Raw genomic sequence first — 25560 nt, forward strand, 5'->3', positions numbered from 1 at the left:
CGTGCCACCGGCGCTGCCGGAAGGGGGTTATTTATAGCTGGGTTTATTTTTACTTTTCCCCATCCCGACGTTTTCCTTCCTGATTGCCTGTGATATTCAGGGATCGTCTCATTAGCACAAAGAAATTTCCCCATCCAAACAGCACGGCCCACAGGGGAAAAAATGGAAGGGGAAACTGAGGCAGCAGCTGGCTGAGGGTGGGATAGTTGGGGTTAAAAATCTGATTTTTTTCCCCTCTATTAACGTTTTTATGGATAAATGGGACCAGCACTGTTTGATATCCTCATCAATGATAAAAACAGTGGGATTGAGACTGGAGAGGAGAAGGCTCCAGGGAGAGCTCAGAGCCCCTTGCAGGGCCTGAAGGGGCTCCAGGAGAGCTGGAGAGGGACTGGGGACAAGGGATGGAGGGACAGGACACAGGGAATGGCTCCCACTGCCAGAGGGCAGGGATGGATGGGAGATTGGGAATTAGGAATTGTTACCTGGCAGGGCGGGGAGGAGCTGGGATGGAACTCCCAGAGCAGCTGTAGCCTCTCCATCCCTGGAGGTGTCCAAGGCCAGGCTGGACAGGGCTGGGAGCAGCCTGGGACAGTGGGAGGTGTCCCTGGCCATGGCAGGGGTGGCACTGGGTGCCCTTTATGGTCCCTTCCAACCCAAACCATTCCATGACTCCTGAGTTGTCTCTTGACACGACAGAAAATCAGAACTCCGGCATTTTTCCGCAGTGGGAGGTGGCGAGCGCAAGGAACGGTTCCATCAGAGCTGCTAATGGGTTTTCTCTTGGGTAATGAGCGCTGGGGACAATTAACATCCATCTTAATTAGTCTGGAGCAGGAGCCTCGAGCGAGCGGGCGCGAGCCTGGGTGCTCTGAGCGCTGCTCGACGGATGGCAGCGGGAAACGGCGGCGGAGTGCTCGGCTGGGAGGGATGGAAGGGCTGGGAAAACTCCCTTTGCTGGAATAACGAGTTGGTCTTGCTGCTGGGGAGCGTGACAAAGCCAGGCCTGGGTAAACTCAGCTCCCTGGGGCTCCTGGTCCTGGCGCCCAGAGCAGGAGCAGAGGTAAAGCCTCAGCCAGCCAAGGGGCCTTCCCAGGATAAAGTCCTTTCCTAATCCTGATGAAATGGCTCCAGCCATCCACGGAAGCAGAGACTCACACATTTTGGGATTCTGGGTGTTCCTCCTGAGGAGAAAAAAGGGGGATTTGAATGCTTATTGATGCTTCCCAAGGCTCCAGGTGCTCCTTGGTCTGTAGTGGAAGCAGGGGTTCAGCACACTGCGAGCAGCTGGCTCCAGGTGGGAATGTTGTCTGGGAGAAGGGAGCGAGGTTATCCAGTCTGGGAGAAGATCTGAGCTGGAGTTTGCCTGGGCTTTGAGAGGGGGATTTGGGGCAGCTTTTCCAGGATTCCTTGGGTTTCTAGTTAAAAGTTCCAAGGTGGCTCTGGGAGCTTGTGCAAGGAGTCTGGGATGTGACCCCTCTCTCGTCACACCAGGGTGACTTCAGCTTTCCAGGGTGCCACTGGTGATGCCACCAGGGCTGTGTGGCCGTGATTGATGTCCCTGCTGGGAAGACCGAGGAGAACACTGAGGAGCATTAGGAATTAACCTGACCTTGGCAGAACTGTGCAAAGAGAATTAATTTGTTGAAAGTGCCTTTGGAGCAGAGGAACTTGGAAGGTTTCTGCTGGAGAGGGAGCATCTCCTAAGCTCTTCCCTGGAGCTGCTGGTGGTGGGGGGGTGCAGATAAACCCAGTCCCTGTCCTTACAGGAGATACTGAAGATGAAATGAGAGTTTGCTCTTTTTTCTCCGTGGAAAACAGGCTTTAATGACAGGAACACATTCCCTGGCACTAATTAATAGGGAAGGCATGAGGGTGAGGGAGGGGAAGGATATCCAAGGCACTTCAGTTGTTTGTTCATGGATAACTTTAGTGCATGGACCAAATACTGGGGTTTACTTTGATTTTATAATAGATTTCCATGCTGGATTTTGCCAATATTTAATGTTTGGCTCTGCTGCTGGGAGGAACAAGCCCTGCACAGGGGATGCTCTCCCATCCCTGGGCCTTGTTCCCTCTGGGCACGGAAGAGCTCTGGACAAAGCTCAGCTTTAGCCTCTCCCAGTGCCAGATCTCCTGACCTTTACAGGCACAGCCCAGCTGGGGAGGATTTGGGGCTTGTAAATCTTAATGCTCAGGAAGCTGGGGATATTTAACCTGATTTGAAGGCCGGGAGGAAAGGGGAAGGGTGGAAGCCACGGCACTTAAGATGGAACAGATTGGGGGGTCTGGTTTTTCCCTGTGGATGCTCCATGGTGCTTGCAGCCAGCTCCCTGTTCCCTCCAGGGCATCCAAATTGTCCTTTGAGCTTTTAACAAGCCACAAATTGAAGGAACAACAAGGTCAGGAGGGATGGAGCCCTGGGCAACCTGAGTGGCATCACTGCCCATGGCAAGGGTTGGAATTGAGAGGATTTTTAAGGTCTCTTCCAACCCAAACCATTGCAGGGCTCTATGAAATTGGATTTTCCTCCTCAATGGACTTAAAATGAATCTTCCCGTCCTTCCTCCCTGTGCTGGGAACTGAAGGAGAAGCTCTAAATCCTGTTCAGTGGGAGGGAAACTGAGGCACAGAGTTGCCACCTTGTTTTCCTCCATGCCAGGCTGGAGCCATGCACTGACAGGACACAGGGAATGGCTTCCCATGGACTGAGGGCAGGGTTAGACGGCATTTTGGGAAGAGATTCTTCCCTGTGAGGCCTTGGTACAGGCTGCCCCGTCCCTGGAAGGAATCCAGGCCAGGTTGGATGGGGCTTGGAGCACCCTGGGATAGTGGAAGGTGTCCCTGCCCATGGCAGGGGTGGGATGAGATCATCTTTAAGGTCCCTTCCCACTCAAACCATTCCATGATTCTCTGATCCTGGAGCATTTTCGAAGTGCCTTTCGGGTCCTGCCCTTCTCTCCCCGCTCCCGGGAAGAGAAGGAACCCATGGATTCCTGCCTCCCCTAACCCCACCCACGTTCACTTTGGGAGCCAGACCCTTCTCCTCTGCCTCTGCTGTTTTCCCTTTTCCTACTTTTCCGCCGCATTCCCTTCCCTGGCAGTTAATGGAGCTCGTAGATCATATAATAAATAGGGATCGACTTCATGCCAGGCTGTGGATCAGAATGGATTGACCCGTGGGAATGCACTCCCTGCCAATCGATGCCAGGCCATCAGGCCGGATAAATCTTGATAACGACTGACAACGGCCAAGTCAATATGGGAATTAATATATACATTAAACCTGGATGTATCTTCCACCAGCAGGCAGCAGCCTGGGGAGGGAATATCCCGAGCCAAGAGGGTGGTTGGGAATGGGGAAAAGCAGCAGCTTGATCCTCCGTGTTTGATGTGGAAACGTCGGGGGCTGGCTGAACTTCCCTTACCCACTAGAGCATCAAATGCCCGCTGGCAGCAGCTCCTTAACGTGGAGGATGCTCCAGGGGGAAAGTTTCCCTTTGTGGTTTAAGAGTGTTTCCAAATGCCATGGAAGTATTGCTGGTTTGGCCCTGATTTCTCCGGGAAAGTGCTGAACGCAGCGGGATTCGCTGTGCTGGAGAGGAAGGGATTTAAGGAAATGCCTTTGATTAAGTGCCCCGCTGAGAGATGGTCCCAAAAAGCCCTTCCGCTCGGGCCAGCTCCTCCTGTCCCTGCTGAGCGACATCCCAGCATCATTCCTGAATTTTTCCGAGCATCCTCAGTGCCTGGGATCCTCTTTGGGACTGAGCAGGGCCGCCTGTGGGGGTTCCATGTGCTGGCACCCTGCCCAGCCAAAGAAACAGATCCATCCTGCCGCAGCGGCATTAACTTTGTATTAATAATAATCATTACTACTATCCCAAAGTGGAGCTGGGCTCCAGGGAAACAGCCGGCTCAATCCACAGTTTTCTTTCTTACTCCAGGAGGGTTTTAAAAGAAATTTCTTTTCCTTCCTGAAGCTCAAAGCAGTGCAGAGAATATATCAGAGACGAGGAGGTCGAGGCGCCTCCACTCATCCCTGCGCACCCAACCCTCCCTCTCGGAGCCGATTCCGAGCGTGTCCTTTCCAAAGGCAGCAAGTGGCACCTGGAGCATGGAGCTTTTTCGGATGACTTGTTTGCAAGCCTGGCTTTAGCTAAGCCCCAGGGGCTGCTTTGCATTCACCTGGCTCCGAGCTCTTCTCCCCGCAGCTGGAGAAGAGCTCGTCTCCTCTATTTCCTCCAAATGAAAATGCATGGAGTTGGCTTTTTCCAAAGAACTTGTTTTTTTCCGAGGCGACGATGGAGTTGGAGCTACTTTTCGGGGAGGCAGGTCCCCCTCCTCCTCCTTTTCCTCCTCCTCCTCCTCCTTTTCCTCCTCCTCCTCCTCCTCCTCCTCCTGCAGCCCTTGTGGTTTGGCTGTAGTTATCTCGCGTGCCAGCTGCCGGCAGGAAAATTTTGCTGCCTAAGTAATATCCATCAAAAGCCGGTGCTTCCATCGGCTGGAGATAGCAGGATGAGGGGAGCGTTGGCTCTCCAGGGCTTTTCTGTTTCCTCCTGCTGGTTTGGCTCCTCCATGAGGAGCAGGAGGGTCTCTCCCATCTCCAGGATGGGGGCATGGGCTCTGCTTGAAATGGCAGGAGTTGAATTCCCTGGCTTCCCATTGGGTTCAGTTGGAATGGGGTTGGATGGGATGAGTATTTCCAGCCTGGAGGGGCTGGGATCTGCTGGATGCTCAGGTCACGCCTTTTCTGGCACTGAGTTTTGGCTGCTGCTTCCGTGCAAGCACAGATTTGTTTGGATTGGAAAAGATCCTTAAGATCGTCAATTCCAACCATTCCCCCAGCACTGCCAAGGCCACCGCTGATCCGTGTCCCCAAGTGCCACATCCACACAGAGCTGTTAAATCCTCCAGAGATGGGGACTCCAGGGGTGTGCCAGGGCTTGACAGCCCTTTCAGTGAGGAAATTTTCCCTCGTATCCTCGTTTTTCCTCCCTGGTCATGGTCGTGGAGTTTGGATGTAGAGGGCTGAGGAATTTCGGGCTGGATGCTGCCACTGCTGGCTCTGGCATTGGCAGGGAATCAAGGGGGCGAAATTCCTTATCCAGTTCGAGGAAAACAAAACCTCGGGTTAAAAATGAACCCAAAGCTCTCCCCTTGCTGCTCTTACAGCCTTGTTCAATTTTCCTTTGTGTGAAACACCTCAGGAGCTGTTGAGTTCCAAAAGCACCATTGCCAGATGCTGGGAAAAGAGAAAAACAAGCCAATATACGGGAGCAGCTGGAAAACTTCCTAAATAAGTCAGGAACCTGCTGGAATGTGCAGAGCTCCTTCTTTCCCTCTCCGGTCCTGCTCAAGTGAAATCAAATAAGTCCTGGCTCAGTGGTTCCTGTTGCTGTTTCTTTCTTAACATTCCCCAAAGGATCCTTTTTCCATGAAAACCTCAAAGTGGGTAAACTGCTGGGGAATGTGGGAGCATCCAAGCATCCTTTGCCGTGTCTTTTCTTGCAGCACAGATGTAACCTGGGAGCAGAGGTATTTTTATATTAAAGCATTTTTTATTAATTCCCCACCTCGCTCTCTTCTCCAGTGTCTCCCCTGGGTCTATAGTGCTGGCTGTCTCCATGGTATCCGAGCTGCTTCCCTATAAATCCATATCCCGGCATGGAATGAACTTCCCGGGGTCTGGCATTTATCACCTCTTAAATTGAATGGGCGTTTATGCGGATGGGAAGAGGGAAGGGAAGCACAAAGCTCCTGGAGCGATGGAATGCGCCCCACAGCTCTTGGCTCGAGATGATCCCTGCCCCTGAGCAGGGGCCAGGATGGAATCTCCATCCTTGCAGAGGTGTTGGCCATGAATGCAGCGTTATGGCCACCAGTACAGAGGTGGTGGCCATCAGTGTAGAGGTGATGGCCATCACTGCAGAGGTGTTGGCCATCACTGTAGAGGTGGTGGCCATCACTGTAGAGGTGGTGGCCATCGCTGTAGAGGTGGTGGCCATCACTGTAGAGGTGGTGGCCATCACTGTAGAGGTGTTGGCTATGAATGCAGCGTTATGGCCACCAATACAGAGGTGGTGACCATCAGTGTAGAGGTGGTGGCCATCACTGTAGAGGTGTTGGCTATGAATGCAGTGTTATGGCCACCAGTACAGAGGTGGTGGCCATCACTGTAGAGGTGATGACCATCAGTGTAGAGGTGTTGGCCATCAATGCAGGGGTGTTTGCCATCACTGTAGAGATGTTGGCCATGAATGTAGTTTTATGGCCACCTGCAAGAGCCGAAATGAGGGATGTGGGACTCCAGGGGCTCTCCAAAATGCAGTTTATTCCATCCACGAGGTTCCAGCAGCCCAGGGCCGTGGGTGACAGAGCTGTGCCAGCTCCAGCTGCAGGCAGGCCTGGAGACCCTTTGGCTTTGGTTACATTGCATTCTATACTTTTCTTTGCTGAGCATCTTAATGCAGTAGAACCAATCTATCCCTGAACCATTACCTATAGCCTATCATAACTACTCTCATTACCATACACACGTTACCATTCTACAATCACTAAAAGTCAGTACGTTGCAGTTTAAACTAGAAGTTGTTTTTCAGTTTTCTTGCAGTGGAAAATTCTGAGAGCTTTTTTTCTACTTGCCACCTTTGCTGACTTGTTTGCCTGTGCTCTCTTCTTGCTTGGTAAAAACATCTTCTTGTTTGGGGTGGGTTTATCCTTTGCTCTAAGCCATAAAACCCCTTCTACTAACACACCCTTTGCCTCCTTGGTTATCCAGTAAATCTGGCTCAGCAATTCTTTTCTTCCAGATCAAGACTTGCTTCCACCTCTATCCCTTCTTCAGACTCCACATTTAATAACCTTTCTGCTAGGCATACATATATGTGAGACTTTCTTGTCAGACTTTCATCCTTCCCAACAGCCAGCAGTGCAGAGGTCGTGGCCATCCATGTAGAGGTGATGGCCATGAACGTAGAGGTGATGGTCACCAGGACAGAGGTGGTGGCCACCAGTGTAGGGACATTGACCACCAGTATAGAGATGGTGGCCGTCAATGTAAAGGTGATGGCCATCAGTGAAGCCTTGATGACCATCAGTGTAGAGGTGACTGTCACCAGTGTGGAGGTGGTGGCCATCAAAGCAGAGGTGTTGGCCACCAGCCGTCAGTGTAGAGACAGTGACCACCCATGTCGAGGTGCTGGCCACCAGTGCAGAGCTGATGGCCGTCAATATTGCAGAGAGGGGTAAAAATCCCCAAGGGATGGAAGAGGGATGAGGCTGTTTTCCCGTGGAACAGCACAAACACCCAGAGGCAGCGCTCCAGCTCTTCCTCCCTCATCCCAAATTGTTCCTCTGCGAGCCGCCTTGGCTTTGCTCCCGCTGCTGATGTCTCCAGCCCACGTTGGGAATGCAGAGTGTTTATAAAGCAATTTGGGATTTGGCTTGCTTGGCTGAACACTTCAAAAACTCATTTTGAATTGAGAGTGACATCTGCAGCAGGATGGGGCTGGGCCTGTCCTGATGCCGGGAAAGGCTCCGGGATGTGGATATGGATGTGCCATGGGATCAGGTGCACTCCTGAGGACTCCCGGAAGGATCTCTGCATCTCTGTCCCAGCCACCCCTCAGCTCTGGATGGCATTTGGTCACCTCGTGGCACTGGGGACGCGTGTCATCCACCCGCTCTGCCCCCAGGCGGGACAGAGAAGTTTGGGAGAAGAAGACAAGAATTCCTCATGAGTTTTCACTTCAGCGCTGAATAACCCGGGATCCATCTGAAGATGCAAATTATCTGCCTTGTTTTTGGTGTCGAGCGTCGGCGTTTTGTGGCCTTGTCATCCACAGCCGTGTCCCTCAAAGCCACGCTCAGCAGGGACCTCTCCAAGGGGAAAGGCAGAAGACTCGGAGCGTGCCCCGGGCGCCGCTCTTTGTCCTGCCCGAATGGGGAGCGATTGAGGAGCGAGGAGAAGCGGAATGGTGGAGCTGTGCCATGAAAAGGTTCTGCAGGTGGTGGCTGAATGGGCTCAGGTGCTGCATAAAAGGTATCAACCGGGCTTTGTCTCCGTGTTGGCAGCTCCTTATCCAGCAAGAAGCGTCGGATGTGCCGGTGGCGGGCGCTCGGTGAATTCATTTGGAGCCGTTATTCATCGAGGGGAGGGGAGAAGCACCTGGGCTGCTTTGATGGCTCCCACAGGGCCCGAGGAACAGAGGTGACAGGGACGTGTCCTGGTGCCACCACCTCAGGTCTGGCTGGTCTCCTGCAGCGGCTCCATCCGCTGGGAAGGATTTGGAAATCCTGTAAATGAAGTGGAAAGATGGGAATCTCACCAGCAAAGGGCTGCACGCTCCGCTCGTGGGGTTATCTCAGCACTTCAGATAAGCAGAAATGTGAGGATTTTCCCCTAAACAGCCCTTTCCCAGGAAAACAGCTGATCTTAACTTGCTGTAGGGCTGGAATCCAGCCCCATTCCGGCGCTAATCCACTCATTGCATTTCCAGTGTCAATTTGTGACCAATTCAGATCACAGGCGACTGGCTGTATGAAGGTTTTCTCTGGGAGAAGACGTGTTTTCCAGGGGTTGGGAAAGGCTGGGGGAACTCCTGTGTCTGGAGGTGGCAAAAGGCTGTTGTGTGGCAGAGCTCACAGCTTGGTGGGTTTATGTAGCAAATTAGAGTAGGAAAACACGGGTGGAGGAAGGACAGTTCGTGTCTGTCGTTACTCTGCACACTGTGATTCGTTCCGGTGACAGAAACCCGAGGATTTTATCACTGATTTCCAAGTGCTCGGATCCCAATCTCCAGCAAATTCTTATTTGACTGCAGTCCAAGTGTTGCAGGAAGATGGTTCAGAGGGAGTGCAGCTGCCTCGGGGCTAAATCCAGCTGGGATGCTCAGGGAGGGGCTGGGACACCTGAGCCAGGAAAACCATCCCTGAGGAGGCACTCGCTGCCCCAAACCCCCACTGCAGCTCACTTGTGTCCAGCAGGACAATTCCTAATGCTCCCAGTGAGGAGATATTTGGAAGGGTTTGCCTTTCCAAACCCGTGGGATGTGGGGATTGATCCCATTCCTGTTTCACTGCTTGTCCTGAAAATTCTGCTCTCTGCCCATGGAGTGATGTGGAGCAGGAGGATCCTGTGCATCCGTGAGCTTCTGGAGTTTGAGGTTCTTCTGGGTTTCATGGACTCATGGAATGGTTTGGGTGGGAAGGGACCTTAAATCTCATCCCACTCCATCCTCTGCCAGGGGCAGGGACACTTTCATTATCCCAGGTTGCTCCAAGCCCCATCCAAGGTGTCCCTGCCCATGGCAGAGGGCTGGAATTACATGGTCCCTCAAGTCCCTTCCAACCCAAACCATTCTGTGATTCTCTTTTGTGATTCTGTGATTATTTTCACCCAGAAAGGACAAAACCTCTCCCAGGGGTTGAATCCAAACCAGTGCATGCTGGAATTCCCAGGGCAGGAGGAACTGGGTGAGGGGAAAGCAGCGGAGCCGAGCTGGGGCAGAGCAGCAGAATGAAACCCCAGAACGTTTAATGTGTTAACCAGAACAGAATCAAATCAACACCTGCAGCCACCAAACCTCTTTAACAAGCTGTGTGTCGGCTGTTTTATTTCCCAGGCACAGGTATCCAGTCTCATCCTCCCAAAGTTGTCTGGAATGAGCGTGGGCGGAAAGAGAAGAGCAAAAAAAAAAAAAGCTTTTTTTCGTGGGCGAGAGTCAAGGCAGCAGCCACCCACGTCCTCCATTATGATATTCAAATGTCAATATATTTTTAATTGGTTTATATCCATTCTAACCCCCCCCCTCCCAATCCAGCTGCCTTTGGTAATTAAGGCTCTGTAAATAGATTTTACTGTAATTGGTACGAGAAGGAAAATTGGAGGACATTGTACAGTGCACGGGGTTGGGTTGGGGGATTTTTTTCCACCTCCCTGTCTTTCCTCTTTTGACTCATTTTACATCTGTGAGCTTTGGATCCCGAGGGAGGAGGAGGATGAGGATGAGGAGGAGGAGGGAGCGATGGCCAGTTCCGCACCAGAACTCGAGGTGGGAGGACCAGGTGGTTTGCTTGGGGCTGGGACACAGGGAAAAGCCAAGGGCCAGCCCAGGTTGTCCCTTGTGGCACTGCAGTGGTGTCACCAGGACACGCCAGGGGCACTGAGAGCTCCCTCCCAGAGCCAGAGTGGGAGAGCCCCCAGTTCCCTGCGGAATCCTCGACCTGCCTCCAGCCAGGAGGCCACAACCTGGCCCAAATCCTGTGATTATTGATTGATTGATTGATTGATTTGTTTGTGGTTTGGGGCTGTTTCTCAGGGAGGGTTTGTAACTTCCCTTTCCCTTTTCCTCTCCTTCCAGCCTGTGTAAAGGACGGACTCTCTACTCCGTGGTGAGGGACGCCAAAATCGTCCTGGATGTCAACAAGACGAGGCAGATAGCACAAGAAATTGTGAAGGTACGGTCTGGTGGGGTCTGGATCCTGCAAAAAACCCAGCCAAGAGCCCAGTCCAGTCGTTCTGGAAAGCAGGAGGGGAGCAGCCAAGGATTCTGGGCAGGACAGAACTCCTTGGTGTGAAAATCCGAGGATTCTGAGCAGGACAGAACTCCTTGGTGTGAAAATCCAGTGATTCTGGGCAGGACAGAACTCCTTGGTGTGAAAATCCAAGGATTCTGGACAGAACAGAACTCCTTGGTGTGAAAATCCAGTGATTCTGGGCAGGACAGAATTCCTTGGTGTTAAAATCCAGTGATTCTGGGCAGGACAGAATTCCTTGGTGTTAAAATCCAAGGATTCTGGGCAGGACAGAATTCCTTGGTGTTAAAATCCAGGTGTCTTTGACCTCTCTCTTGTGGCTGAATTGGGGTGTCACCAAAGCTTCCATGGGCTCCCCTTGCTTGGGGTTCATCCTGGCCACTGCTCCTCTTCCTGCTGGAATTCCTGCTGGAATTTCAGGTGTTTAAATCCAGCATTTCTGCTGTGGGGGAGTTCCTGGTGGGGTATTCCTCCCCTCTTGGGAAAAAAATGTAATAATGGTGGAATACAAGAATGGTTTGTGTTGTAAGGGAGCTCAAAGCCCATCCCATTCCTCCCCTTGCCATGGGCAGGGACACCTTCCACTATCCCAGGCTGCTCCAAGCCCCATCCAACCTGGCCTTGGACACTTCCATCATTCCCAGTATTCCCATAAAACATTCCTAGGGCCGAGGCTCCTGGAGAAATCCATGCCATGGTGCCACAAGGCCAAGCTCACATTCATTTTCCAGAGCTAAAAACGCTTTTCCTTTCCCAGGGATGACTCCAAGTGCATCTTCCACACCTCAGACGTGTCCCTACAAACAATCCCTCCCGTGGCAGGGTGGAGGTGCTGGGAATTGGGGCCCTGAGCCCTCACAGCATCCCATGGGATGTCAGCAGCAGCACTGAGGTGCTGAGCTGTCTGCCAGAACGGGGCTGTGCTGTGATTCCAGACAAATTCGTCACCAGGAATATTTGGCACGTGCTCTGCCATGGGAGCTGTGACAGTGCCCCCGTGCCCTGCTCAGGGTCAGCCAACACTTCCCCCCCGGAGCCCGAACCTGGAGCTGATCCCAGGTGTAGCTGTGGGAAAACAACAGAAAATCAGGTGTCTGCCAGACCTTAGCCCTCCTTAAATATTAAAACCCCAGGTTAAAAGCAGAATGTGTTCAGCAATATTTCCTGGGCGGCGCCTTTTCCCTGGATGGTCTTTATTAAATTGCCTGTTTTGTGTTTATTTAGACTCAGTTTTAACCCTAAAGTTTAAATTCCTTCAGTCCTCCTGGACTCTCCAGGCAGGAGCTGACAGGTGAGCCCAGCCTGAACCTTTATCTACCTCAGAGCCGTGGCCTGAGCTGGGGGTGCCTGAGGCAGCCCAGAGCCTCTCCCTCCTCAATTCCTACTTCTGATCCACGTTTTCCACCTTTTCCACACAGATTTTTCCTGCTGAGCAAACATTCGAAGCATCACAGTCAAGCCTTGTATTTTTCCCCCTTTTTGTGCTCAGGGCTTTTGCCTTCCAGATGTTCCCAGCAGGAATAACAGCTCTGCTCAGCCCCTTTCCCTGCGTGAGCTCCCTGCTCCGTGTGGGTTTCGAGGATGAGGCTGAGACATCCTTGTTTTCTGCAGCTGGTGCCTGTTGGGAACAGGTTGGAAACCTCCAGCTCTGTGGTGCTGAGAGGCAGAGGGGCTTTGTGTCCCCCCCAGATCCCTGGAGGAATTAGCAGAGCTCCAAAGGCTCTCCCTGTGCACCCAAGGGAATTCCTGGAGAAGTCCAGCCCTGCCCCAGTGCCACGACCCACCCACGGTGCCCATTCCTGCTGAGGAGCAGCAGCTTCCCGGCCTTCCCACTTTTCCCCACCAATCTCCAGCAGATGTTTTGGGGGACTTGGAAGTGGTGGGTGCAGGGGAGGGAAATCCCAACACCTCGGTTGGGGTGGGCTTGGAGCTGCATTTTCCGGAGGCTTTGGATTTGCTGCAGAGCCACAGCAGCTGTTTGATTTTATCCTTTGAGTCCTGGAATGTGACGGGAGAGCTGCTCAGCTCCTTGGATCAGTGGGGGCAAGGTTATCCCGAGATCCTCGGGAGGGGGAGGCAGATTCCTCCCGGGAGCGGTGCCGGCAGAGGGAGCTGGCTTTTCACACAGCCGAGCAAATTAAGGCATTCCTGGGCCCGGAGTGTTTCCTCGGGGATCATCCCAGGGGCTGAGGCGCCGGGGCTGGAATTTGCAGTGGGATCTGCACGGAGCGAGGTGAGGGATTGGGGTTTGCCCGGAGAAATTCCTTCAGCAAAGGCCGGGCTGTGTTTGGTGATTCCATGGAGATGAGCTCCGTGGATGTGGGAGCAGGTGGGAGCAAGGTCCTGGCGCTGCTCTGGGCTCCCACCACCCTCAGACAACGGCAAGGGGCTGCAGAGCATTCCCGTGGCACTGGGGCTCCTCCATGGATGCTCAGGGTCCTGCGCTGCCCCTGGCCAGGGAAACATTGGAATGCTGCCCCTTGCTCCACGCTGGCACTTTCTGGAGGTGACAGTGACATCTGAAAGCCGAATTTTAAACCTCATCATTATTTCATGTGCTGGGAGCTGGAGACCCCTAATTAATCCCGGTGCCTGGAACGGTCCTGGCATCCAGCCCCAAATCCTTTCCTTCCTCCAGCATCCCTTGGCAGAAGCTCTGTAGGATTTTCTCCCCACGGGGTGCAGTGAAACTCCCATCTCTTGCTGGGCTGGGGTGTTTTTCCATTTGTTTTCCCACTTTTTCCAGATGGTGGAATTTGGATTGGGCTTCTGGCTCCACATCAGCCGCCAGCTTAAAAATAAATTCTTCTCGCACAGCCTGCGTGGCTAATGATGACAGATGAAAAGATGAGACTCAGGCTGGATGGATGGATGGATGGATGGATCCCCGTGGAATTCCAGTTAATAAATCCCCTTTTTCCAGTGCCAGACAACCGATATTCCCTCTTAAGCAACAGTTTGCCGGCCTGTTGGGCATTGATCCTTCAGCAGCATCCTGCAGATCAAGTTTTCCCCGAGTCTGCTTAGGAGAGTGAAAAGTGGGACAGCACGAAAATCCCTGCTGAAGTTGGGATAAATGTGTTTTATCCCCCTCCCCGCTCCCAGAACGATCCCGCGGAGCTGAACATCCGCCACGCAGCGGAGCCGCCGGCAGTCTGCTTGATTTGCCGAGGCTAAACAGGAGAGTTCGGATTTCCCACCCATGGCCTTTTTGTGCCTCATTAGCACTAATTTTAATTAACCGCCGAGCAGTTTTTCCTGGGGGGAAGGAATTACGGCAGGACTCCTGCGAGGCGCCCGTTTGCAGGCGGATGGGGCCGTCGGAAGCGCCGATGGGGCTGTGGGGAGCGGTGACTTATCACCCTCCTCTGCCAGCCCCCAAAAACACCGCGGCAAAAACATCATCACCATCCATTTCCCAGCAGAGGGTTCCAGGGGAGCGGCTGCCGGGGGGGGGGGCCTGCCGCTCATTTTTCCTGTGGAATCAATTAATCAGGAAGAAGAGCGGGCGCCGTGGCAGCTGGGACACCCACTCCCCAATCCCATCTCCCTCCAGGAGCCCGTCCCTTCCAGGCACTTTCCCTTCCTGCAGGGCCCTCTGGGGCCGTGGTCCAGCCTGGATGTGCCGTGGTGGCTCCTGGGTCCCACTCAGGAGCCGCCACTCGGTGTTATCCCGCCCGTTTGTGCCGCTGGTGTGACCTCGGGGTGTTTTCCTCTCTCTGTTCCACCCCAGGGAATGGGATACCTGCATGCCAAGGGCATCCTCCACAAGGACCTCAAGTCCAAGAATGTCTTCTACGACAACGGGAAGGTGGTGATCACCGACTTCGGGCTCTTCAGCATCTCCGGGGTTCTCCAGGCGGGCAGGTAGGAGGGCGGGGACACACTGGAGCTCCTCCCCGTGCCCCAAAGCGGGGAACAATCCCAGAAAATCCCTCTCCAAGAGCATCTTTGTGTCCCCAGCCTGGGCAGACAGGAGTTCAAGAGGCCTCTGGGTGTTGTGGGGCTGCTCTCTTTGAAGGGAGTTGGTTTTGATCCCTAGGGAGGAACACGTGTGAGCCTCTGGAATTTTGGTTCAGAGAGGCAGACTGTGCCCCTTGGACCAACCTCTTCCCGTGGGATGCATCATTTCCATGGCAAACCACGCTGCAGCCAGCCAGGGGATGCTCCTGTGGCAGCAGGGCTGGTTCATTCCTTGGCTTTTCCCTTTCCATGGTTATGATTCCCTGGCATCTGCTTCATCCCCTGCCTGGACTGAGCGATGCCATCCCTGTGCCGTCCCCACTCCAGTGACATTTTGGGGATCACAGACATCTGGCCGTGGTGTCTGTACTGGGCATGGAGCAAGATGTGGACAGTGAGAGCCAAGCTTGGGACTTCCACGGCTTTGTGACATTTTGGGGTCTCAGAGGGTTTAAATCTGAAGGTTTTGGTAAATGTTCCTTATTAAATTTCTTTTCCCGATGCTCTGGGAGGTTTTCCAGCTGTAGGAATGGCAGGGAAAGGAGTTCCAGCAGCTGAGGGAAGGAGGAAAAGCAAAGCTGGGGTGGAGAAAGGAAACAGAAGTGGGGAAGGAAGAACAGAGATGATAATTTTCCATTCTTTTTTTTCAAGTGGGGAATAAGAACATTGCTGACTTTTCCCATCTTTCCCACTAAATCCTTTGAGCTGGATTTCCCTCAAAACCCTTTGTGTTGGGAGCAGCACAGCCCAAGCTTGGGCAGTTTTCTCCTGGTCCTTCCATCTCCGTGGCAAAGATGATCAGGAGATAAAAAGTCTTTGGAAATGATGGATTTTTTTTTTCCCCAATTTCCCAATGATGATTTCAAAGGATTAAAGGAAACAGCAGCGGCTGCTTCTCTCCATCCCCCACTCCCAGATTTTCCACTCTGCCTGGATGAATATCAATGGATTTCAGCACAAACTTGGCCAAAACCTTTGGAAAGCCAGGAAATCAGGGTCTCCTGCTGAGACCCAAAGTGGGATTTGCCTCTGGTTTGGCAGCTGGGCGGGGAGTTTGGGATTCAGGGCCTGCCAGGAGGAAGGGACAGCTCATTCCAGCAGGGAATGAGGATTTGGGCAAAACCGCCCAAGCTTTGCCAGGAGTCTTTGCTGTGAAGGTCAGGGATGCTCCAGAGATGGAATGAGAAATGGGGAATGGGGTTTCCGAGGAGGTGACCGATGTGTGGCCACCTCTGCCCAAGGCTGGGGTGTCCCTCGTGGGGCTGGAATCCAGGAGATGGCCAGGAAAGCAAGGCTGGAGAGAAATGAGCAGGGTTCTGCTGGAGAAATGCAGAAAATGAGAACATTTGTGCCCCGGGCTGCTGGCAGCAGATGTTTTCTGCTGGAGGAGAGCTGAGAGGAGAGCAGGGATCCACAGCCACCGTGAATTTTGGAACAGGGAGTGTCTGCAGGTCTGATCTCCCCTTTTCAGGGTGGGTTTTTGCTGGTTTTGGTGTCTCTCAGATGAAGACAGGAGACACCACCACTGATGGTCCAGGGATTTTGAAGCCAGCAGTGTATCCCAGGTGCCTGCTGGAGAATGTAAAGGATGGAGAAATCACCAATGTCATCCACAGCCATTGGCCAAAGGATTCCAATGGGTTTATCCCAAGCAGAGGGAGCCTTGGGAGGTGGAGGAAGGACAGAGGAGGTGAAATGAGGGGTTGTTACAAAGCCAGGCTGCTCCCATGGGAGATGCCATCGGAGGCTTGGACTTGGCAGGGCTGTTTTGGGGCCAAAGGCCTGAAAACACCGATTCCCAGGCTTTACTTTAGGATGGGTTTGGTCAGAAGAGGCTCTTTGTGGTGCCCAGTCCAACTTCCTGCTCCGGCCACAGCGGGGCCCCTGGGGGGATCCATCCCCACTTTACCCCTGGATCCTTTTAGGGGCTTTGGTGCAAAGGGCACAGCAGGAGCCCCAGCAGACCCGAAATCCCCGTCACGAGCCTGGGAGAGCCAAAGTTCCCCAAAAGCACCATCCCATGCCTCAATTCGGTCCTGCTGCCTGGCAGGGACATTTCTCAGAGCAGGGTTCAAACCTGGCTTTGCAAGGGTGACGTGGGAAAAACCAGGCTTAAAAACCTTGGGAAGAGGGTGGGATGCTGGGGATGTGGTGGTGCTGTGCTCCAGTGGCACCCACAGCTCCAGCTCCATGTCCTGGCAGGAACCACCATCCTGTGCCCAGCTTTGTCCTGCTGCCTGGCAGCTGTGCCAACATTCCCAGAGCAGGGTTCAAACCTGGCTTTGCAAGGGTGACATGGGTAAAACCAGGCTTAAAAGCCTTGGGAAGAGGATGGGAAGGTGGGGGCTGCTCACAGGGGATGTGGAGATGCTGTGCCTCGTGGTACCCACAGCTCCAGCTCCATATCCCAGCAGGAACCACCATCCAATTTGGTCCTGCTGCCTGGCAGGGACATTTCTCAGAGCAGGCTTCAAACCTGGCTTTGCAAGGATGATGTGGGAAAAACCAGGCTTAAAAGCCTTGGGAAGAGGGTGGGAAGCTGCGGATGTGGTGGTGCTGTGCCCTGGTGTACCCAGAGCTCCAGCTCCATGTCCCAGCAGGAGCCACCATCCAGTTTGGTCCTGCTGCCAACACTTCCAGAGCAGGGCTCAAACCTGGCTTTGCAAGGGTGACGTGGGTAAAACCAGTCTGAAACCCCCGTGAGGAGGGTGGGCAGCTGGGGGCTGCTCACAGGGGATGTGGAGATGCTGTTCCCCAGGGTACCCACAGCTCCAGCTCTGTGTTCCTGGCAGGAACCACCATCCAATTCGGTCCTGCTGCCTGGCAGGGACATTTCTCAGAGCAGGGTTCAAACCTGGCTTTGCAAGGGTGACGTGGGTAAAACCAGGCTGAAACCCCCGTGAGGAGGGTGGGCAGCTGTGTCTGGGGTGGTGCTGTGCCCCGGGGCAGCCACGGCTCCGTGTGCCACAGGAGGGAGAACAAGCTGCGCATCCAGAACGGCTGGCTGTGCCACCTGGCCCCCGAGATCATCCGGCAGCTCTCGCCCGACACCGAGGAGGACAAGCTGCCCTTCTCCAAGCACTCGGATGTCTTTGCCCTGGGGTGAGTCCTGGCACAGGGATCTGGCGTGGCTGGGTCAGGTGGGAGCTGCTCTGGGCTCAGGAGGGGATGAGGACGCTGTTGGTTGGTCCCAAATCCAAGGGGATGCTGCTGGATGGAATTCCCATGGCTAGGCTGGGAGAACCTTCCTGCTTGGGGAAATTCTATGTGAAAGCTTCCCTAAATCACCAAATCCCCCTGGTTTAGACCAGGCTGGCTCTGGGTAATGGGGTCCAGAGCATCCTGAGGATGCCAACCTGGGGAGGGAGCACAGGTCTGGGAGCCCCTGGACAGCCCAAGTCTGCCCAAATCCTCCTGTTTTGCACCAAAGTGGTGCTTGGCAATGGGATCCAGAACATCCTGGGAATGCCAGCCTGGCTGCATCTCCCCCTGCACCCTCCTGGGGCAGGTGCCAGTGAGAAGGTGCTTGGATGATGGATGATGGGGATGCCAAAGGTTGGGGACACAGCTCTGGGAGCCCCAGTTCTCTCTAAATTACCAAATTTTCCTGTTTTGGCCACGAATCAGGGTGGCTCCAGGCAATGGGATCTAGAACATCCTGGGAATGCCAGCCTGGCTTCATCTCTCCCCTGCACCTTCCTGGGGTGGGAACTGATGAGAAGGTGCTTGGACAATGGATGATGGGGATGCCAAAGGTTGGGGACACAGCTCTGGAGCCCCTGGACACCCCAATGTCCCCCTCAGCCACTGCAGGGGGCTGATGGTGGTGCCAGCTCTACCAGCAGTTGCCAAAAATTATTTTGATCATTTTTTATCAAAATGATCCCAGGAAAATGAGAATTCCTAAGTTTTCCTCAGCAAACCAGTTCATTCCTCCTGCCCTTTCTCTGCCCACGAACCTCCCTGAGGGCACGAGCCCAATTCCACCCCGCTAAACCCTTCCCAAAACCTTTCCTCTTTACCCAGAGGATTAATTTTCTCACGGATACCTCGAAGGCTGTGGGATTAGGGAGCGTGGGCCCGTTATCCGAAGCAGCATTCCCATCAAACCAGCAGTAATTACAGCTGGAAGGGTCTGGCTCTTTTATTTTTTGCCCTCCCTGAGGTACAACTTCAGCACAGAAATAAAGAGGTAATTAAAGGATCGTATCCAGCTAAGTGAGAGTGGGTGGGGAGACGTAATTTTCCCTTTTTTCCCTCGGTTGTGAGCTCTGCCCTCGTGGAAAGCGTGAGTTTCCTGAAAAGATGAAAAGGTTTCCCCACGTTTTCCCTCCCTCTTGTTTCTGCTGCCCTCCATCAAGCCTGGGAGGCTCAGGGATGATCCCGAGGCATCGCTTCCCTCCAGGGATTTGGGGATCAGGGGCGGCAAGAGGAAAAGATCTTTTAGAGATGACAAAAACTCCCAGTGAGAAACTGAATTAACGCCTCGGATGTGTTAAATCCACTCTGAGGGTGCTTGGCTGCTCCTCCTGAGGATTTTGTTCTGTGCCCACAGAATCTGCCCCTCTCCAAGCTCCCCATCCCTCTGCCCCCACATAATTCTCCCATTATTCAATTTTTATTTTTTTTCCTTGAGATTTCCAGCCAAACTGTGCAAAATCAGAAGAATTCCAGTTCCCAGAATCAGGGAGCTTCCCTAACCAGGAGGAATCTTTCGTTTATCAGGCAGATTTTCTTCCACCCTGGTGTCATTTTAACCCTGGGTTTTGATCCTTTCAGTGGTCATGAGGGCATCCCTGGGAGGGAAAAGCAGGTCCAGGGAATCTGCCTTGGACAGTGGGGCTGACACTGTGGGAATCCAGGCTCATCCAGGCTCCGGGTGCCAGAAAATGATGATGCAAAACTCCCAGGCAGCAGCGGGGGCGGAAAACCGCAGGGGCGCCCACCGGTGATGCCCTTGTTTTGGGATATTCCCTTGGATTTGGGATTCCTCGCGGAAAAGAGGGCTTGGCTCAGCCACGAGAGCAGGAGCAGATGGCCCGGGCTTCACGTGGCCATCACCTGGTGAGGACACCTGGGATGGATCATGGCATGGATTGGACAGGTTTTTGGAGTTTGGAGAGATTTTTGGAGGGGAAAAAGGGAAAAGCTGGAGTGAAAGGGAATTCTTGGGCTCGGCCCTTCCTGGAATTCTGCTGGAGTGGCAGCTGCATGGCCACCATCCTCTCTTCAGCTGCTCCATGGGCAGTGCTGCTGCATCCAGGTGGGACAATCCCACTTGACGGCTTTGCCTGGGCCTCCATCAGCCTCTGTCCTCCTTCCCACGGGTTGGGATCTCCCCTGGTGGGAATCAGGGCTCGCTCCAGGAAAATGGGAGAGGTGACACCTCTGTATGGAGGGCTGAGCACCTCTGGTGTCACCCGGGTGGTGTCGCCTTCACCTGGACGAGGTGGTTCCGGAGCAGGGAGAGAGGCTGGATGTGGGTGCAGTGGCCGGACACCTCCCCATCCTGAATCCCTCCTGGCTGCTCCATCTCTGATTCCTGGTGTCTCCCCACAGCACCATCTGGTACGAGCTGCACGCCCGGGAATGGCCCTTCAAGACGCAGCCAGCGGAGGCAATAATCTGGCAGGTGGGAAGAGGGATGAAGCCCAACCTCAGCCAGATCGGGATGGGCAAGGAGATCTCGGTAGGTGCTGTGGGGGTGTGCAGGGGCTGGGACGTGGCTGGTGGGGCCCTTGGAAAACCCTCTGGATCTGCCCATCTCACCCAGCCAGGTGTGGTCCAGCTGCTGAGCTCAGCTCGAGCGTTCCCTTTGCTCCAGCCCTTCCCAAGGATGTGGGGATGGAGATGGGTGCTCGTGGGATGGGCGGCCCCCCCTTCATCCCAGCCTTTTGTGGGGATGGGGGGAGGCAAATGAGACCTCATGGGTTGGACACGTTCCCTCCATCCCAGCCCTTCCCAAGAATCCAGTGATGGAGATGGGTCCTCATGGGATGGACACATCCATTCCATCTCGGTCCTTCCTGAGAATTCAGTGATGGAAATGGGATCCTCATGGGATGGACGTGTCTCCTGCATCCCAGTCCTTCCCAAGGGTGTGGTGATGGAGATGTCTCTTCATGGTATGGACACATCCCTTCCATCCCAATCCTTAACAAGAACCCAGTGATGGAGATGGATCCTCATGGGCTGGGCACATCCCCTGCATCCCAGTCTTTCCCAAAAATCCAGTAGTGGAGATGGGTCCTCATGGTATGGACACATCCCTTCCATCCCAATCCTTAACAAGAACCCAGTGATGGAGATGGATCCTCATGGGATGGAAATGTCCCCTCCATCCGAGTCCTTCTCAGGAATCTGGTGATGGAGATGGATCCTCATGGGATGGAGACATCCCTTCCATCCCAGTCCTTCCCCAAGGATCCAGTGGTGGCAATGGGATCCTCATAGGATGGAGACATCCCTTCCATCCCAGTTCTTCCCAAGGATCAAGGGATGGAAATGGCTCCTCATGGGGTGGAAATGTCCCCTCCATCCCAGCCCTTCCCAAGAATCCAGTGATGGAGATGGGATCCTCATGGGATGGACTCATCCCCTCCATCCCAGCCCTTCATGAGAATTCAGTGATGGAAATGGGATCCTCATGGGATGGATATGTCTCCTGCATCCCAGTCCTTCCCAAGGGTGTGGTGATGGAGATGGATCCTCATGGGATGGAAATGTCCCCTCCATCCGAGTCCTTCTCAGGAATCTGGTGATGGAGATGGATCCTCATGGGATGGAGACATCCCTTCCATCCCAGTCCTTCCCCAAGGATCCAGTGATGGAAATGGCTCCTCATGGGATGGAAACGTCCCCTCCATCCCAGCCCTTCCCAAGGACGTGGTGATGGAGATGGGCTCCTTTGGGGGCGAGGGTTGTGGTGGGAGAGGGCCTGGCTGGGTTTCCCAACGCGCTCTCCCTGTGGCTCCAGGACATCCTGCTGTTCTGCTGGGCCTACGAGCAGGAGGAGAGGCCCACCTTCACCAAGCTCATGGACATGCTGGAGAAACTGCCAAAGCGCAACCGCCGCCTTTCCCACCCGGGGCACTTCTGGAAGTCGGCAGAGTAAGTCCCCATCCCTGCCCATCCTCCCTGGGGGAATGCCCTGCCCAGGGACCCTTCCCAGACCCTCAGCCAAGGCAGCTTCCAGCCTGATCCCTTCTTCTCCCATGGCCAAATCCTGCTCTGTTCCATCACTTAGTCACATCCCTGTGCTGCAGGAAACGGCGGCAGAGGGTCCCCGGTTGGGATTTTGGAATCTGCCCTGTTGGGAACAGCAGGCAAAACGCAGAGCAATCACTTAGAAACTCATTTTCCTCCCCGGAATTTGTCATGTTGTGACAAATAGAACCAAAACCTCGCCCGTGCGGGGGTGGCAGTCACGGGGGGGATTTTTCCTGCTCCCAGCGTGCATCCCCGGAGGCTGGCAATGGGAATGGGTGGAGGGGAGGAGATCTCAGCTCAGGGAGAGAAGTGAGGACACTTTGGGGGCTTCGGGGATGCTCTTGGTCCTTACAGAGGGTGGGAGATGCTGATTTCTCCTGCCGCTGATAACGAGCTGCCTTTCTTCCTTATCGGGGCGGCCCCAGGAGTGTCTGGAATGTCCCCAGTGCCACTCCCTGTCCCTGGGGGGCTGCCGGGAGCAGCGCAAAGCCCGCGGCCAGGCGGTCGGAACGGCAGATGTTAATCAGGAGCGGAGTTAATTCCCAACCGCGCTCCAAGCAGGCACCAGGGCGGCTCCGGCAGCCGGGCAGGGAACGCTGGAGGATGCCGGGCCCCGAGGGCAGCTGCGGAATCGCTCCGCCGGCTTTGGGAATGTTTTTTCCAGTCACTGAGCCACGCTCTGCCTGCCCCGGGCTGGGGCTGCCCCGCAGCTCTCTGTTAATTACCGGCCCAATCTCTTGCTAATCTGGATGTTCCAGCTCCGCTTCCCACGGGAGCTGATTCCTTCCACAGGGACTTAGCTCTGGCTGTTGTTGCTGTTAGGTCCTGGAAGGTTCCTGTTGGGTCCTGTTGGTTCCAGGAATCCCTGCTGTGCGCCGGGATGAGCCGGCTGTGGTACCCCCAGGCCCTGCCATCCCTGCATCCAAGGGATCGGGGCACAAAGCCCCGCGGGATCCTGGACGCCCAGGGTACCCAAGGAGCCCTTTCCCCCCTGGATGATGCTCTAGGAACCGGGCAGGGATGGCCGGGAGATGCAGGAGTTTAGGGCTTCCCCCGGTGCCGCTGCTTTTGGGAGCAGCTCCGTGGCAAAGCTGTTCCGGGAGGTTTTCCCAAAGATCTTCCTCGCAAACCCGCGCGGTCCCGCGGGAGGAGGCGCCCGGGGCTGACTCTGCTCCTTGTGTCCCTGCAGGCTGTGACGGGAGGAGTTACGGGACGGTGCCTTCCTCCCCCAGCGGGTCTCCTCTTCCTCTCCGCTTCCCACCCTGCGCTACGGAGGAGCAGCGGGGCCGACAGCGGGCCGGGACCGGGATCCTCCCCCGCGGCGTTTCTTCATCCCGGGAATCCTCTCGGAGCCGGAGCAGCCCCGGGCACGCCCGGCTGCGGTGGGATGGGGACAGCGGGCGGCTCTCCGTGCTCAGGCGGTGGCTCTGGGGACAGAACCCCCCGAGCAGGGGTGACCCACAGGACAATGACTTCAGCTTCTCCCCAGGGCTCCTCTGATCCCGATCCAGTGCTCACGACGACGCTCGGCTGGGGAGGGCTTGTTCTCGGTTCTCTGTGGGTTTCTTTAATTCCCTTTATTTATTTCTTGGCGGTTTTGTCACGGAAAAAGGGGGAATGTGGCTGATTCATGAGTTTATCCCCGGATCCTGCGGGGCCAGGGAGTGCCACTGCCATTAGCTGCCCCCCGCGGGGAAATGCATCTGTCCCGCTGCCCCCGCGCCCCCGCAGCCCCTTCGTGGGCAGCGCTGACCTTTCACAAGTGGCTTCTCTCCCTCCCAGCCGCCGCCACTTACGTGTCCCCCCGCGGGTCTCCCTGCCAGCGGGACACGTCTCCTCATTCCCGTTAATTTATCCGCTGGTCCCGGGGTGTGTCTCACCAGCCAGCCCTGCCCCCTCGCTCTCCATCGCTGCCCTGCTCCTGCCTTTGCTCCTCACTCCCCAAAGCCCGGCTCTGGGGGGGCTCTGGGGCTGGGCACCAGCTGGAATCGGGATCCATCCCCTCTCCTGGGGCTCGTTCCTGCAGCTGGGAATGCAGGCAGGCTCTGGTTGTACAGAGCAGCTCCCAGCCCCGCTCCGGGACGTCTCAGCCGTGCCCAGGACCATTTCCCCCCACGTGCTCATCTCCCATCAGCCAAATCCCAGCATTTCCCCCAAAAATTCTCTCTGGGAGCTGCTGTTTCCACCTGAATTCCACGTGCTGGTGTTTCCCTCTCCCCCTCCCAGCTCGGATGGGCCCTCCAGCCCCTCGGATGAGCTGTCAGATGAGAGCAAATTGCATTCCCAGGCTCTCATGCAGCATAATTGCTTGACAGGAACCATCCCGGATAATTCAATTGTAGTCTCAGTTCGCTTTAATTTGGAGCCGTGACGAGGCTTTGCAAACCCAGCCAGCCCTGCTCTGTCTGGCTGCTGCTCCAGTTCCTCCTCGCTGGTGCTGGGAGCGCTTTAGCAAAAGTAAATGAAGATTAGAAACTTAATTGCAGCTGGGATGAGATGGGATTTTAATTGTGGGGGTATTAAAATCCCCTCGCGTGCACGTGTGAGAATTCCGAGGTGGGCAGGAGCAGGGAGGGGTGGATCCAGCCCAAAAGGACCTGGAGGAGTCTCCTGCTGGGATGGGAGGCAGTGCAGGGAGCTGGGGTGGGGCAGGATGGCTTGAGGGGCTGAGGCTGAGCGGGATGGGCAAGCTGAGCCCTCGTTTGGGTTAATTGCTCAGGAAATCGGGGGCTCCTGAGTTAGGGTTCATCCCAGCTTCTCATCCCAGCTCTTCCCTGCCTTTCACCCCAGCCCAGCCCGCAGCACCCACGGCCTGTGCTGTCCCTGTGCTCCCCCCAGGTGTCCCTGTGCTCCCCCCAGGTGTCCCTGTGTCCCCAGGTGTCCCTGCTCCCCCCAGCTGTCCCTGTCCCTGCTCTCCCCCCAGGTGTCCCTGCTCTCCCCCCAGGTGTCCCTGCTCTCCCCCCAGGTGTCCCTGTGTCCCCAGGTGTCCCTCTGCACACACCTGCACAAACCTTGCACTAGAACCTCGGGGGGGGGGGGGTCTCTCTGAGCTCTCACCGATGCCTTCAGCTGTGCTGCTCCTGGCCTCTGGGGGAGGCACAGAACCCCCTCCCCAGAGGTTTTGGGTGCAGGGGGGGCACGGGGAGGTGTCAGCAATCCCCAGAGCCCACCCAGAGGGAGCGGGGTGCTGCTGGGTCCGTGGTCTTGGGTTCTGAGCAGGTGTGGATTCCCAGGGGAGGGTGTTGGGAGGAGGAGGAAGGTGACACCAGGGTGGTGGATATTGTGTGGATCTGTGGGGGAATGGACGAGGTCTCTCTTGGGGTCCTCGTGGGTTGGCTCCCATGTCCCAAGTCCTGGCCTGGGGGGTCTCACCGTAGTGTCCCCCGTGGGGTCCCGCAGCTGCTGGCAGACTCCTGATGGATTTTCTGGCCAGGAGTGGAGGGAGCAATGAGCTGAGGGGTGCTGGGGGTTGGGTGGGTTCCCCTGTGGGGTCAGGGCCTCACTGGGCTGCAGCCTCAGCCACAGAGCCATGGAGTGGGCTGGGTGGGAAAGGACCCCAAAGCCCACCCGGTGCCACCCCTGCCATGGCAGGGACACCTCCCACTGCCCCAGGCTGCTCCCAGCCCCATCCTTGGGCACTGCCTGGGATCCAGGGGCAGCCACAGCTGCTCTGGGAATGCTATGCCAGCCCCTCCCCACCCTCCCAGGGAACAATTCCTGCCCAATATCCCATTTGACTCTGCCCTCTTTCACTTTCAAGCCGTTCCCCTTCTCCTGCCTCATTCCCCCTTGGCCACACCCTTCTCCACTGAACTTTGGGCATCTGGAAGAAACCAAATATTCCTACAGCCA

General features: G+C 55.2%; 1 protein-coding gene across 1 annotated transcript in view; it reads left to right on the forward strand.

Annotated features, from left to right (window-relative positions):
• Positions 1 to 21613, forward strand: part of KSR2 (kinase suppressor of ras 2) — a 77069-nt gene extending 55456 nt beyond the window's left edge. Inside the window, exons 15-19 of the mRNA XM_050980724.1 lie at positions 10362 to 10458; positions 14270 to 14403; positions 17470 to 17601; positions 20059 to 20188; positions 21476 to 21613. Coding sequence (XP_050836681.1) covers positions 10362 to 10458; positions 14270 to 14403; positions 17470 to 17601; positions 20059 to 20188; positions 21476 to 21613 — 631 coding nt within the window. The remainder of the gene's footprint in view (positions 1 to 10361; positions 10459 to 14269; positions 14404 to 17469; positions 17602 to 20058; positions 20189 to 21475) is intronic.
• The last annotated feature ends 3947 nt before the right edge of the window (positions 21614 to 25560 follow it).

Source organism: Serinus canaria, chromosome 15 (genome assembly GCF_022539315.1).
Source record: "Serinus canaria isolate serCan28SL12 chromosome 15, serCan2020, whole genome shotgun sequence".
In the NCBI taxonomy this organism is placed as follows: domain Eukaryota; kingdom Metazoa; phylum Chordata; class Aves; order Passeriformes; family Fringillidae; genus Serinus; species Serinus canaria.